Raw genomic sequence first — 15233 nt, forward strand, 5'->3', positions numbered from 1 at the left:
AAAATGAAGAGCATAAACAAAGCTCTGGAAGCAAGGGCAATCCCTTCTGGACGCATATTGCGTTTCCTATTTTATTGTCCATTTTATTACCACGAAACTCAGTTGCTCTCCAAGATTCCCCCAGTTAAAGTAGGACAATTATGAATAGTAAATAAGATCTACCAGTTACATGTCAGTGTTTTCCCTCACTAAACTGTAAACTCTTTGAAAGCCAGAACTTGTCAGGCAGTAAAGCTTAATAAATATTGGTTGAATTGACAAGTAGGTGAGAGAATGAATGAATGAATGAATGAATGAATGAATGAATGAATGAATGAATGAATGAATGAATGAATGAGGGAGCACGCAAGTCCCTGGAGGAAATGGTCGCCCTCGGAGGTGCAATCCGGCCCAGAAACCCTAGGGTAGGGACGGTGCTGGGACCGATCCCAAAGGCTAAGGAGACGCTCTAGGAAAGCATCGCGCTGTTTGCCATGGTGCCGCTCTAGCCTGGAGGACGCCGCTCTATGGCAGCGGGGAGGGCGGGGCCGTGGGCGTCTCTGGCCTTATTGTCCCGGCGCGGCGGGAGCGCGCTCCGCGCGTGTTCGTTCGCGGCGGCGGTTGGTAGCGCGCAGACTGTGTGAAGTGAGGCAAGGCGGCTTCGGACCCACGGACCGACAGACCGAGCGGCCCCTACGGCCGTCGGCGGCCAGGCGGCCCGAGATGTTGTCTGGGAAGAAAGCAGCAGCCGCCGCCGCGGCGGCGGCGGCGGCCGCAGCGGCCGGGTCGGAGGCCGGTGCCTCGGCAGCGGGCGGCGCGGAGAACGGCTCGGAGGTGACTGCGCCGCCCGCGGGCCTGTCCGGCCCCGCCGAGGCCGGGCCGGGGGCAGCTGGGGAGCGCACTCCCCGCAAGAAGGAGCCCCCGCGAGCCTCTCCCCCCGGGGGCCTGGCCGAGCCGCCGGGGTCCGCCGGGCCTCAAGCCGGGCCTACCGTCGTGCCTGGATCTGCGACCCCCATGGAAACGGGAATCGCAGAGACTCCGGAGGGGCGACGGACCAGCCGGCGCAAGCGGGCGAAGGTGAGGCGCGACCCCTCCCTTGAACCACAAATCCCAGTACCTAGCTTCCTTGAGCTTGTCCAGCCCCATAACCCCTCACCCTCGCTTGCCGGGGTCTTGGGCCTTGAGCCCCACGCCCACCTTGACCTGCCCAGTCACCGATCTCCACCCACCACCCCACTAGTCGGGTGGGTGGGGTGAGAGAGGGGAAGGTCTTTGCCAGCGGTGAATGCGTCTTTGTGCTGGGATCCGGCCGTCCAGGGAGAAAGGGGGATGGCGGGGAGAGCTGTTTTACTCCTTGCATCTCGTACACCTTTTCCTTTTCTTGGTTGGGAAAAAATGGCTCCCTGACGTGGAGTTGTGGTGGGCCTTGTTGGAGACGTATATCACTTGTTTGTTCACAGATGTATCTGGAAGCCGCTGGGCAGTATTTTTGTGTTTCAGCTGGGAGCGTGTTGGGGCTGTAGGATGATGCTAAAGAAATTACCTTAGCCTTGGAGACAGAAAAAAAGGAAGTTTTTTTTTTTTTTTTTTTGAGCCCTTTCTGTATGCTGGAGAGTTTTCCTCTTTTTCTTTTTATCCTGTCAACGTTCTTTTGACGTAGATTTTTACAAAGGAGGAAGCTGATGAAGAGGGCAAATATCAATTAGTCAAGGTGTAGATATACAGGAAGAAAAAAATTTGTCATATGATGGTATGTACAGGCGATAGCTTGCCTCACATCTCTGGGTGCCAGGTGCTGTGTTCAGAGCGTCACCAACATTGTATTTTGGCTAAACACCAATTGGCAGGTATTGCTAGCCCCTCTTGAGGAATGAGTAGACTGAGGCACACAGTTTAAGCAACTTGCCCAGAGTCACAAAGCTGGGTAAGTGGTGGAACTGGAATGTAAGCCCTACACTTACAATGTGATAAGGTATCATCAGCCTCTGAAACAAAGGACCACATGGGACACCAGCAGTAAGCAGAACACTGGGGCAGTACTAGGGCACAAACTTTAGACTTGGGCCTTTTCTGGAGATTTCATGGTACAGTTGGAAAAACTGGAAATGTATGTACATAGAACTTTTAAGTAAGTAAATATTTTAAGTTGTGTAATTTATGTAACACATAAATGTGTATGAGGAGCTTCTTGAGTATTGCCCAGACAGAGCCTTCAGGTTGAACTGCCCCTTTGAGAATACTCTGTGCTCAGTATGAAGGAGAGAAGTCTCTGAGGGGGCTATTACTAAAACATGGGTTAGAAAGGCACAGAGGTTGGCAACTCCCAACTCTCAGAAATGAAGTAGAAGGCAGAAGCCCAACTGGTTTGGTTTTTGTTTTGTTTTGTTTTTGTCTTTTTTAGGGCCGAAACCACGTCGTATGGAGGTTCCCACGCTAGGGGTTAATCTGAGCCATAGCTGCTGGCCTGCATCACAGCCACAGCAATACCAGATCTGAGCCAAGTCTGCAACCTACATCACAGCTCATGGCAATGCCAGATCCTTAACCCACTGAGCGAGGCCAGGGATCGAACCTCATGGATACTAGTTTCCACTGAGCCATGGTGGGAATTCCCCAAATGTTTTTTGTTTGTTTTTCTTTTTATGGCCACACCTGGGGCATATAGAAATTCCAGGGCCAGGGATGAATCTTAGCTGCATCAGGAACCTACGCCACATCCACAGCAATACCTATGCTGCAGCTTACAGCAAGGCTGGATCCTGAGCAAGGCCAGGGATCAAATCTGCATCCTCAAAGAGACAATGTCAGGTCCTTAACCGGCTGAGCCACAATGAGAACTCTCCTTAGGTGTTTTGGGTTTTTTTGGGTTTTTTTTTTTGCTTTTTAAGGCCACACTGGAGGCATATGGAAGTTCCCAGGCTACGGATTGAATCTGAGCTGCAGCTGCTGGCCTATACCATGCCACAGCAATGCAGGGTCCAAGCCATGTCTTCGACCTACCCTGTAGCTCACAGCAATGCCAGATCCCCAACCCACTGCGCAGGGCCAGGGATCGAACCCAAGTTCTCATGGATACTAGTTGGATTCGTTGCTGCTGAGCCACAACGGGAACTCCTTGTAGACTTTTTAATGGTGGCCATTCTGACTGGTGTAAGGTGGTACTTCATTGTAGTTTTGATTTGCATTTCTCTAGTAATTAGTGATGATGAGCATCTTTTCATGTGCCTCTTGGCTGTCTGTACATCTTCTTTGGAGAAATGTCTAAGTCTCCCACTCATTTTTCAACTAGGTTGTTTTTTTATTATTGAATTGTACAAGCTGTTTGTATATTTTAGAAATTAAGCCCTTGTCAGTCACAGAATTTTCTCCCAGTCCTTAGGTTGTCTTTTTGCCTTTTTTATGGTTTTCTTTGCTGTGCAAAAGCTTATAAGTTTGATTAGGTCCCATTTGTTTATTTTTGCTTTTATTTCTATTGCCTTGAGGGACTGACCTAAGAAAACATTGGTATGATATATGTCAGAGAATGTTTTGCCTGTGTTCCCTTCTAGGAGTTTCATGATGTCATGTCTTATAATTAAGTATAAGCCATTTCAAGTTTATTTTTATGTGTGTTGTGACTCTGTGTTTAACTTCATTGATTGACGTTTAGCTGTCCAGCTTTCCCAATAGCACTTGCTGAAGAGACTTTCTTTTCCCCATTGTATATTCTTGCCTCCTTTGTTGAAGATTAATTGTCTGTAGATGTGTGGGCAGTGTAGATGGATCTTGCTTCAAGAGTTTTATGGCTTATGAAAGGGATATATCTATATTTCATGGCCTGGGCGCTTATTCAGTTTGGGGGACTCTTAAAAAATGTATATTGAAAAATAATAAAACTAGAGAACAATGAAAAAATTATGTATACATAAACATGTGTATAATTATGTAAACAAGTAAATGTGTATGTAATTATGTAATCAAAATTTGATTCAGGGGAGTTCCCATCGTGGTGTAGTGGTTAACGAATCCAACTAGGAACCATGAAGTTGCGGGTTCGATCCCTGGCCTTGCTCAGTGGGTTAAAGATCCGGCATTGCCATGAGCTGTGGTGTAGGTTGCAGATGCGGCTTGGATCCCGCATTGCTGTGGCTCTGGCATAGGCCGGTGGCTACAGCTCCGATTAGACCCCTAGCCTGGGAATCTCCATATGCCGAGGGAGTGGCCCTAGAAAAGGCAAAAACAGAAAATTTGATCAGGGTATTGGAAGGAGTCCATGCAACTGAAGGTCCCTGATGCTTAAGTTTCATTAGTTTTAGAATAAATTCACCTCTGAGTGTGTATGCTGACATTATGGCAAACTATTTAAGGTTTGAAATTGTTAAAATGGCTAAGCATTTAGTCAACACCACCTCATAAGGAATGGTGGCCTTGAGCTGGGTCTTGAAAAAGGACAGAATTTTTTGAGGTATTCTGGAAAAGGATGGACTTGTGGAGTTAATTCATACTCCTATGATTCCTTTTCCTCAGGAAAATAAATCCTATCTTGTAAGGTTATTAGGTCTAGATATAATGTAAACAAAATACTTACTGTAGTTGTGTAGCATAAAATAAGTAGGTACCTAGTGATTAAGTACCACCAGTGAAAAAAAGGAAGTGAAAAATGCTTGGAATATAATACAAAGTGATTTGAGAAGCAACAGGGAGTCCAGAGTGGATAACAGAATGTTGGAAGCAATGGGCAAATTAATTTAATTGGAAATGAGATTTTTCTAGGAACAAGGTAAGTTGGAGGAATCAGTAGTGTTCAGGTTACAGAGTTGTGTCTGGATTGTAGAGAGCCAAACACTAGATCTGGTGCTGTCCATTATGCTAGCCACTAGCCACTTTATGGTTAGTGAATACTTACTCTGTGTCTAGTAGACTGAGGAAACTGAATTTTTGATTTAAAAATAATTTTTTTTTTTTTGGTGCCCCTGTGGTACTGGAAGTTTCCAGGCCAGGGATCAAATCCAAGCCCCAGCTGTGACCTATGCCGCAGCTGCAGCAACACTGGATCCTTAACCCACTGCATCAGGCTGGGGATCAAACCTATGCCGCCGCAGAGACAGAGCAGAATCCTTAACCTGCTGCACCACAGTGGGAACTCTGAATTTTTAATTTTAATTGAATCCTAAATGTCCACATGGTTGTGGGTGGCTAGTGCTAACTTACTGAAAGTACGGGTACAGAACATTTCCATTATCACAGAAGATTCTATCAGACAGCCTTGCACTGGATTATGAAGTGTAAGTGCTGTGAGAATTTAGAGAAAGAAGAGAGATGTTTGTAAGTTTGGAATATTTAGGGAATAATTTGCAGAGGAGGTGGACCTTGAATTTTAGGCATTGTATTTACAGAAAAAGGTGAGAGTAGCTTTTAGGGAGCTTAGTATTGAGGACTTTTTGACTAGTGTGTTTGAAAATGAGTAGAGGTGGTTTTGACTAGTTAGAGCCAGAGAGTATGTATGCTGGATTGAAAGTTTTGGCATTCATCTGTTGAACTATCTAAAACTATAATGTATTTGGAAAATTAATCTGGCCTTTGTGCCCTAGGTGAATTACAAGGAAGAACAATTAAAACAAGAAACTGGAGCTTTAAGGTGGTTGGGAAAGTGAATGAATCACTATAGCATGGGTATGGAAGAAAAAGGAAAGACTAGAAATGTAAATTTGAGAGTCATGGGTGTAAGAACAGTTGCCCTGTTGACTCATATCTGCCTATTGGGACATCTTTTTGTCCTTGGTTATAAGTACTTGTAAACCTCTGAAGTCTCAGAGGATTTTACTTAGGGAGTGAGATTCCCAATCCTTTGTATTCAGAGCATCCACTCTTTTTCTCAGGGGAACAGTTTTTGTTTTTTAGAGTTTGTATGATTGTTTCAGATGGCTTTTAAACTTTTTAGTTAAGTTGAGAAATCCTTTTTCACGAAATATAATTTTAGGAGTTCCCGTTGTGGCTTAGTGGTAACAAACCAGACAGACTAGAATCCATGAGGATGCAGGTTCAATCCCTGGCCTCACTCAGTGGGTTACAGATCGGTGTTGCTGTGAGCTGTGGTGTAGGTCGCAGACACAGCTTGGATCCAGCGTTGGCAAGGCTGTGGCATAGGCCGGCAGCTGCAGCTCCACTCTGACCCCTGCCTGGGAACTTCCATATACTGCAGGTGCAGCCCTAAAAAGGCCAAAAAAAAAAAAAATGCATAAAGTACTACTTGCCTGTTTCATGTCAAGGTTATTTTTTATTTTGGCTGCACCCACAGCACGCAGAAGTTCCTGGGCCAGGGATCAAACTGAAGCTGCAGTTGTGGGCTGCACCTCAGCTACAGCAACACCAGATCCCTTAACCTGCTGCACCACATGGGAACTTTCTAGTTTATATTGTTTAAGTTTATAACAATTATTTTATAACAATTATTTTAATTATCAGTCTTTGAGACAATGAGGCTATTCTGGTAGAGCCAAATTTGAGAATGGAGGTTAAGCATAATACTTAACAGTCTTGTTTCAGCCTTAGTAATTTCTGTATTTTGTTTATGAAGTACTGTATTGATTGACAAGTAGTGGTAGTGCAAAAGCTTGTTTCATTTGCTTGTTTTTAGCTCGTCTTGCCATCTCTCAGTTGAACAAAGATGGCAGAAGAAATTTTATTCTTAGGTTTACCCAAAATTGAGTTCCTTACGTAATGCAAGTTCATTATGTTGGTGATCTCTAAAGGGCTGCAGTTTGGTTTAAAACATATGAGTACTCAGGTTAAAAATACATTTTAGGGAGTTCCTGTTGTGGCGCAGTGGTTAACAAATCCGAGTAGGAACCATGAGGTTGCAGGTTCGATCCCTGCCTTTGCTCAGTGGGTTAAGGATCTGGTGTTGCCATGGGCTGTGGTGTAGGCCGGCAGCTGTAGCTCTGATTCGACCCCTGGCCTGGGAACCTCCATATGCTGCGGGAGTGGCCCAAGAAATGGCAAAAAGACCAAAAACAAAAACATTTTAAAGGAGGAATTCCCATCGTGGCACAGCGGAAACGAATCTGACTAGTAACCATGAGGTTGCAGGTTCAATCCCTGACCTCAATCAGTGGGTTAAGGATCTGGCGTTGCCATGGGCTGTGGTGTAGGTTGCAGATGCGGCTCTGATCTGGCATTGCTGTGGTGTAGGTCAGTGCGGCTACAGCTCCAATTAGACCCCTAGCCTGGGAACCTCCATATGCTGCAGGTGTGGCCCTAAAAAGACAAAAAGACACACACACACAAAATACATCTTAAGGGAGTTCTCATCATGGCACAGCAGAAACAAATCCAGTGAGAAACCATAAGGTTGCCGATTCGATCCCTGGCCTTGCTCAATGGGTTAAAGATCTGGCATTGCCATGAGCTCTGATGTAGGTCGTGGATGCAGCTCAGAACTGGTGTTGCTGTGGCTGTGGTGTAGGCCAGCAGCTGTAGCTCCGATTAGACCCCTAGCCGGGGACTCTCCATATGCTGTGGGTACAGCCCTAAAAAGGAAAAAACAAAACAAAACAAAAAAAACATTTTAAGGCATTCCATTGTGTCTAAGCAGGTTAAGAATCCAACGTAGGAGTTCCCGTCGTGGCGCAGTGGTTAACGAATCCGACTAGGAACCATGAGGTTTCGGGTTCGGTCCCTGCCCTTGCTCAGTGGGTTAATGATCCGGCGTTGCCGTGAGCTGTGGTGTAGGTTGCAGACGAGGCTCAGATCCTGCGTTGCTGTGGCTCTGGCGTAGGCCGGTGGCTGCAGCTCCGATTCACCCCCTAGCCTGGGAACCTCCATATGCCGCGGGAGTGGCCCAAGAAATAGCAACAACAACAACAAAAGACAAAAGACAAAAAAAAAAAAATCCAACGTAGTCTCTGTGAGGTTGGGTGTTCTATCCCTGGCCTCGCTCAGTGGGTTAAGGATCCGGCATTTCCATAAGCTGTGTCATAGGTTGTAGATGTGGCTTGGATCCTGTGTTGCCATGGCTGTGGTGTAGCAGCTCCGATTTGAACCCTAGCCTGAGAACTTGCATATGCTGAGGACCATTAAAAAAAAAAGAAAAATAGGAGTTCCCGTTGTGGCGCAGTGGTTAACGAATCCGACTAGGAACCATGAGGTTGCGGGTTCGATCCCTGCCCTTGCTCAGTGGGTTAACGATCTGGCATTGCCGTGAGCTGTGGTGTAGGTTGCAGACACGGCTCGGATCCCGAGTTGCTGTGGCTCTGGCGTAGGCCAGTGGCTACAGCTCCGATTTGACCCCTAGCCTGGGAACCTCCATATGCTGCAGGAGCGGCCCAAGAAATAGCAAAAAAGACAAAAAAAAAAAAGAAAGAAAAAGAAAAATACATTTAAAAATTGGTAAATGGGAGTTCCCCTCGTGGCTCATTGGTAAAGAAACCAACTAGTATCCATGAGGATGTAGGTTCGATCCCTGGTCTTACTTAGTGGATAAGGATCCAGAGTTGCTGTGAGCTGTGGTGTAGGTTGAAGATGTGGCTCGGAGCCTGAGTTGTTGTGGCTGTGGTGTAGGCTGGCAACTACAGCCCCGATTTGACTCCTAGACTGGGAACCTCCACGTGCCATAGATTTGACCCTAAAAAGCAAAAAAAAATTTAAAAATAGAAATTGGTAGGAGTCCTGTCGTGGCTCAGTGGTCAATGAACCTGACTGGCATCCATGAGGATGCAGGTTCAATCCCTGGCCTCACTCAGTGGGTTAAGGATCTGGCGTTGCTGTTAGCTGTGGTGGAGGTCGCAGACGCAGCTTGGATCTGGTATTGCTGTGGCATAGACTGGCACCTGTAGCTCTGATTGGACCCCTAGCCTGGGAACCTCCATATGCCACAAGTGCGGCCCTAAAAAAAGAAAGACAAAAAAAAATTTAGTAAATGAAGTCCCAAAGAGTCCTAGGGTTCTGGGTAACACAGTCCTTTCTCTGTTGTTGTTGAATACTTCACCTTAGATATTTTTACTCTTCCTACTTCTAGGTATTTTCTTTCTTTTTTTCCTCTTTTGGCTTCCCCATGGCATAAGGAGTTCCTGGGCCAGGGATCAGACCTGAGCCACAGTTGCGACCTTTGCTGCAGCTGTGGAAACACCAGATCCTTAACCTACTGTGTTGGGCAGGGGATTGAATCTGGATCCCAGTGCTCCAGAGACGCTACTAATCCCATTATGCCACAGCAGAAACTCCCTCTAGGTACTTTTTAATCTCTTTTGTTCCTGAAAGCTTAGAACTCTTAGACCAGCCTTTTCCAAGTGTGTTCCTTTTTGGTAGTTAGCACTTCATCAAAACATTGGAGTAAACAATGTTTAAAAAGATTGTTTTTCATTAATTTTTCTCAGTACCTTTAATCATATTGTAATTCCTCTGGGAAAGGGTCTTAAAAAGAATGCAGAGTTGGAGATCCTGTTGCAGTTCAGTGGGTTAAGAACCCAACTAGTATATCCATGAGGATTTGGGTTTGATCCCTGGCCTTGCCCAGTGGGTTAAAGGATCCAGCTGTGGTGTAGGTCACAGACATGGCTCCAATCCCAAGTTGCTGTAGCTGTGGTGCAGGCCAGCAGCTGCAGCTCCAATTTGACCCCTAGCCTGGGGACTTCCATGTGCCACAGGTATAGCCCTAAAAACAAAAAAGAAAGAATGCAGTGTTTCCTTAATTTTGGATTCCTTTTTCTTTCAAAGGGCATAGTGTCTGAAGAGCTGAACTACTGCAGTAGAGAGGATCTTATATTATTGTTTGTGTTTGTCTCAGAATTTGCACACCGTCCAGTTCCATAATAGGCACTTGATAAGTGATTATTTGATCGGATGGATAGGATTGATGGCAAGGGATTAAAGGGCTGACTCTTTGGGACAGGGAGAGGTCAAGCACTGTTGAGTGGGTGAACGCAGAAAGGAATCTGCTTACTGTAAACCTGTATTACATTTTTGTTTTTCTTTTTTAGTCTTTTTGCCTTTTTTTAGGGCCGATCCTTGGCATATGGAGGTTCCCAGGCTAGGGGTCTAATCAGAGCTACAGCCGCTGGCCTACACCACAGCCACAGCAACTCAGGAACCGAGCCACGTCTGCAACCTACACCACAGCTCACGGCAACGCTGGATCCTTAACCCACTGAGCAAGGCCAGGGATCGAACCCGCAACCTCATGGTTCCTAGTTGGATTCGTTAACCACTGCGCCATGATGGGAACTCCCTGTATTACATTTTTTAACTCCTCTCCCTCTTTGAAACTTTTTTCCCTTTTTGTTGCTTTACCCATTACCCTGAGGTCTTTCCTACAGTTTAACTCAGTCAAGTAAGATAAAGTTTAGTATCTATGTTTCTGGAGATTTTATTGTAAAGTCTCTATGAGATTGTTACCTGATCAGAATTTTTTTTGTCAACTAGAGTTTCAGCTTATTAAGGGCAGGGAGACTCATTCATAATCATTTTCTCCATTGTGCTACGTTCTCAGTGTTCAGTATTTGGTAGATAAATACAGTTATTCATGTGTTAAATAAGATTCTGTCTTTTTTTTTTTCCCTAGGGCTGCACCCGTGGCATATGGAGATTCCCAGGCTAGGGGTCGAATCGGAGCTGTAGTTGCCAGCCTACCCAGAGCCACAGCCACAGCCACAGCCACAGCCACATCAGATCCGAGCCGAGTCTGCAACCTACACCACAGCTCACGGCAACGCCAGATCCTTATCCCACTGAGCAAGGCCAGGGATCGACCCTGAAACCTCATGGTTCCTAGTTGGATTCGTTACTTCGGTGCCACAACTTCCTAAAATAAGATTCTTACATGGGTCAAAACTGTTCAATTTATCTGTAGTCGTTTGCATTTTTGAATCCAATCCCTGTTTTTAGTAAAACTTTTTTTTTTTTTCCTTTTTAGGGCTGAACCTGTGGCGAATGGAAGTTCCAAGGCCAAGGGTCAAATCCGAGGTGCAGCTGCCAGCCTACACCACAGCCACAGCAATGCCACATCCAAGCTGCATCTGCGACCTACGCCACAGCTCACGGCAACACTGGATCTTTAACCCACTGAGGGGGGCCAGGGATCGAACCCACATCCTCATGGATACTAGTCGAGTTCGTTACTGAGCCTCAACGGGAACTCCTTATTAAAACTCTTATCTCCCCTAACCACCTGCTCCCCTAACCCTTCCAAATCCTGTGGTTGTGTCGTTTAAAAAAAGAAGAAGACAGATAAAAGCAGTCAACACTCCGGAGCTTTTTGCAATGATATTTCAAAAGTTAAAATAGATTACATTCACTATAATCAACAGGACTGTTCATTTCAGAAATCTGATAAATTAGATATGTGATAGGTGGAAGCCATGTTGCTTTGTCCTGTCTCCACATTCAGTAAGTTATTATTTTATTCATTTTACCTTTTCATTGAATCCAGAATGGAGAGCTGCTGTTTCTATGGCTTCTTGAAATCTTTATTAGGGTGGGAGCCACAATGATAATTTGACAGTGTTCCAAAGTTGATGACTACTTGCAATACCACATTACACATTTTATCGAAGAGGTCCATAATAATCTTCCCTATCCTGAGTTGCTTTACTCCTAATAAAACACCAAGACTATGTCCTCTTTCTACTTATAACCTGGTTTTCTTCTTTATAACCAGAGTGAATTTGTAAGACCTGTAGCTTCAATTTCCACATCACTTACTCAATTTGTTGTAATAAGGATTCTTTGCTCTCATCATTCAGCTCTCTTAAGTCTCTAACTTTTTCTTTTTTGGTTTCTGGAATTCTTTTGGTATTTCCCTATGGAGTAGTAGTTAGGAGTACAGATTGGCATTAGATAGACTTGTCATTCTAGTTAAATATGTTTTTGTCTGACTGAGGGCTACTTTAGTCTTTTGTTGAAACTTCCAGTATGTGAACATGATGCATTCATACATACAGATAAACACACATACACAATTATTAATTGTATAGAGCCTCAGAGTCATGGATCTGATTTTTAGTACTATGATGTAAGTTAGAGATTGGGCTAAATCTGAAAAGACCTAGGATTGTTTCATGAGAAATTTTTTTAAATACTTAGCTATTATGGTTGGGGGTGGGAGGATGCACTGAAGGTTTGGGATGGAAATGCTATAGAATTTGGTTGTAATGATTGTTGTACACCTATAAATGTAATAAAATTCATTAAATAAAAAAAATACTTACCTATTATGAGCTAGCTTGTTCCTTGCTTACTTCCCTTAAAATTTAAAGTTAAGAAGCAATTCACAGTCACTGATGGTTCCAAATAGAGTTTCTTCTGACTTTAGATGTTCATGGTATTTAGCTGTCCCTGGTGTAATCTCCATATAGGTAGAGTACAGAGAGATGGATGAAAGCTTGGCCAACCTCTCAGAAGATGAGTATTATTCAGAAGAAGAAAGAAATGCTAAAGCAGAGAAGGAGAAGAAGCTTCCCCCACCACCACCTCAAGCCCCACCTGAGGAAGAAAATGAAAGTGAGCCTGAGGAACCATCTGGTGAGTTATAGTAACCAACCACAGTTTTGTATTATCTTAGAAATGAGAATACATGAATTTATTCCTGTTCTGCAGTGTTCATTGTCTTTGGTTTATACTGTGATATTGGTCATGTGTATTTTAGTGTGTACATGCACGCACATGCGCACATGCCTGTACATGTACATACACATGCATACGTAGTGGTACTGACATTCTCTTGTGTGTGTCTGTACAAATAGAAGGAAAGTAAGAAAAGGAGAAGTGGAAGGATAAAGGCAGTTGGAAAGTTTGAGAAAATAAACAATTGGAGAAAATATACAGAAAGTCAGACCTAAAGAACCAAAGCTTTCAGTGATAACTCTGATTCAGAATTTTCAAGTAGAATGGCTCAGAAATTATTCTGGCTAAATTATGCCATTTGCTTTGTGGTTAGATACTTTCTGATAAAATCTTCATGGTGTGGCTCAGTTTTTTTTGTTTTTTTTTTGTCTTTGTTGTTGTTGTTGCTATTTCTTGGGCCGCTCCCGTGGCATATGGAGGTTCCCAGGCTAGGGGTTGAATCTGAGCTGTAGCCACCGGCCTACGCCAGAGCCACAGCAACGCGGGATCCGAGCCGCGTCTGCAACCTACACCATAGCTCATGGCAACGCCGGATCATTAACCCACTGAGCAAGGGTAGGGACCGAACCCGCAACCTCATGGTTCCTAGTCGGATTCGTTAACCACTGCGCCACGACGGGAACTCCCGTGGCTCAGTTTTGAAAAGGGTCTTTTCCTGGTGAACAAATATGAAAATATATTCTGAAGTCAAAAAGAAGAGGCCTAGGAGTTCCTGCTGTGGTGCAGTCGCTTAAGAATATGGCTGCAGAGGCTCAGGTCACTATGGAGGTGCATGTTCGCGCCCCGGCCCGGGAGTGGTGGGTTAAAGAAGCCAGCGTTGCCACAGGTGCAGCTCAGATTCAATCCCTGGTTTAGGAACTTCGATATGCCACAGGTGTGGCCATAAAAAAAAGAAAAGGTCCAAGCACCTGTTATTTTTAGTTACTGAGCCCTTCAGTGAAAGGAATGGTAAAAGAAAAGGCTACGAAGAGATCCACGTCTTCCCTGGGACGTGGAGTCTATAGTACTGCTTTCAGAGCCTCAAACATCTTAAAAGAATTCTCACATCCCTTCAGTGAGTCCTACTGAAGAAACCCAGAGCAATCAGGAATACCCTTCTGTTTGTTTTTGTTTTTTTGGTTTTGTTTTTTACCCTTCTGTTTTAGAGTCTTAATTAATACTTCATTATCTTCTGCCTTTAATGGCATCTCGTTACCTCTTCTTGACTTCGAATTTTTACTGAGTTCTTCTCCTTAAAATAGTTTCTGTATTTCCAGTAACTCCAGGCTTATTCACCTCATAAATTCTTTTAGTCTTTTTAAAAAAATACTTGTTTCAGACTCCATCTTCCTCACTTTCATAGGTATGGTGATTGACATATTTTTTTTAAGAAATTTTATCTTTTGCTTTAGCCTCTTTTTGTTGTTGTTTTGTCTGGTTTTCTCTTCTTACATGTTATACAAATACCTAGAAGTTGTTGGGTTTTTTGTTTATTTTTTTAAGGATTAATACTGAAGTATCACTTGAGGGTATTATAAATCAGGTGTTATTTATTTATTTATTTATTTATTTATTTATTGGCTGTTCCTGTGGCATGTGAAACTTCCTAGGCCAGGGATTGAACCCTGAGCCACAACAATGACATGCATGTCAAATCATTAATTGCTAGGCCACCAGAGAACTTAAATCAGGTGTTAATTTAAACTTAGATTTAGGGAGTTCCTGTCATGACTCAGCGGTTAACAAACCTGACTAGTATCCATGAGGATGTGGGTTTGACTCCTGGCCTTGCCCAGTGGGTTAAGGATCCAGCCTTGCCCTGAGCTGTGGTATAGGTCACAGATGCAGTTCAGATTCCGAGTTGCTGTGGCTGTGGCATAGGCTGGTTGCTTGGGCTCCGATTGGACCCCCAGCCAGGGAACTTCCATATGCCGTGGGTGCAGCCCTAAAAAGAAAAAAAAACCCAAACTTAGATTTAGAACGTATCACACAGATTCTGGATAAAACTCTCAATAAAGTTTTATAATTTGCAGTAATTACAATAAAGTGTAATAAAAGGAATTAGTTTGAGAGCATTTAGAAAAAGATAGATTAGATTCTGGGTTCAATTCTTCTCCGGAATCAGGTTTCCTAAGAATGGTTTTCCTAAAACTTTTTTTTTTTTTTTTTTTTTGGTAAGGGCAGCATGTGCGGCATATGGAAGTTCCCAGGCTAGGGGTTGGATTGGAGCTTCAGCTGACAGCCTATGCCACAGCCACAGTAACGCCAGATCTGAGCCATGTCTGCAACCTACACCACAGCTCACAGCAATGCCAGGTCCTTAACCCACAGAGCGAGGCCAGGGATTGAACTCACATCCTCATGGATACTAGTCAGGTTCATTTCCATTGAGCCGTAATGGGAACTCGCTTAAAACTTTCTTAAAATGATTTATTTCAGTTACTTATTGACAGTGTATATTACCTTTGGGAGTAATGTCCCTGAGGCAAATGTACATCAACAGTGCCTTCTTTCTTTTTTTTTTTTTTTTCCCCCTTTTACCTTCAGCTTGCTTGCTTGCTTTTTTTTTTAAGGGCCTCACCTGCAGCACATGGAAGTTCCCAGGGAATTGGAGCTGCAGCTGCTGGCCTGTGCCACACCACAGCAATGCCAGATCCAAGCTGCCTCTGTGACCTACA

At 44.2% G+C, this 15233-nt stretch overlaps 1 protein-coding gene across 2 annotated transcripts in view; it reads left to right on the top strand.

The window, feature by feature from the left end:
• Window positions 1-560: 560 nt before the first annotated feature.
• The window catches only part of KDM1A (lysine demethylase 1A), a 67343-nt gene continuing 52670 nt past the window's right edge, over window positions 561-15233 (top strand). For both annotated transcript variants that reach the window (XM_047792396.1, XM_047792397.1), the window contains exons 1-2: window positions 561-1056; window positions 12309-12474. In XM_047792396.1, the coding sequence (XP_047648352.1) occupies window positions 703-1056; window positions 12309-12474 (520 nt within the window). In that variant the 5' untranslated portion in view covers window positions 561-702. The remainder of the gene's footprint in view (window positions 1057-12308; window positions 12475-15233) is intronic.

Source organism: Phacochoerus africanus, chromosome 8 (assembly GCF_016906955.1).
Source record: "Phacochoerus africanus isolate WHEZ1 chromosome 8, ROS_Pafr_v1, whole genome shotgun sequence".
NCBI classification, from domain to species: Eukaryota; Metazoa; Chordata; class Mammalia; order Artiodactyla; family Suidae; genus Phacochoerus; species Phacochoerus africanus.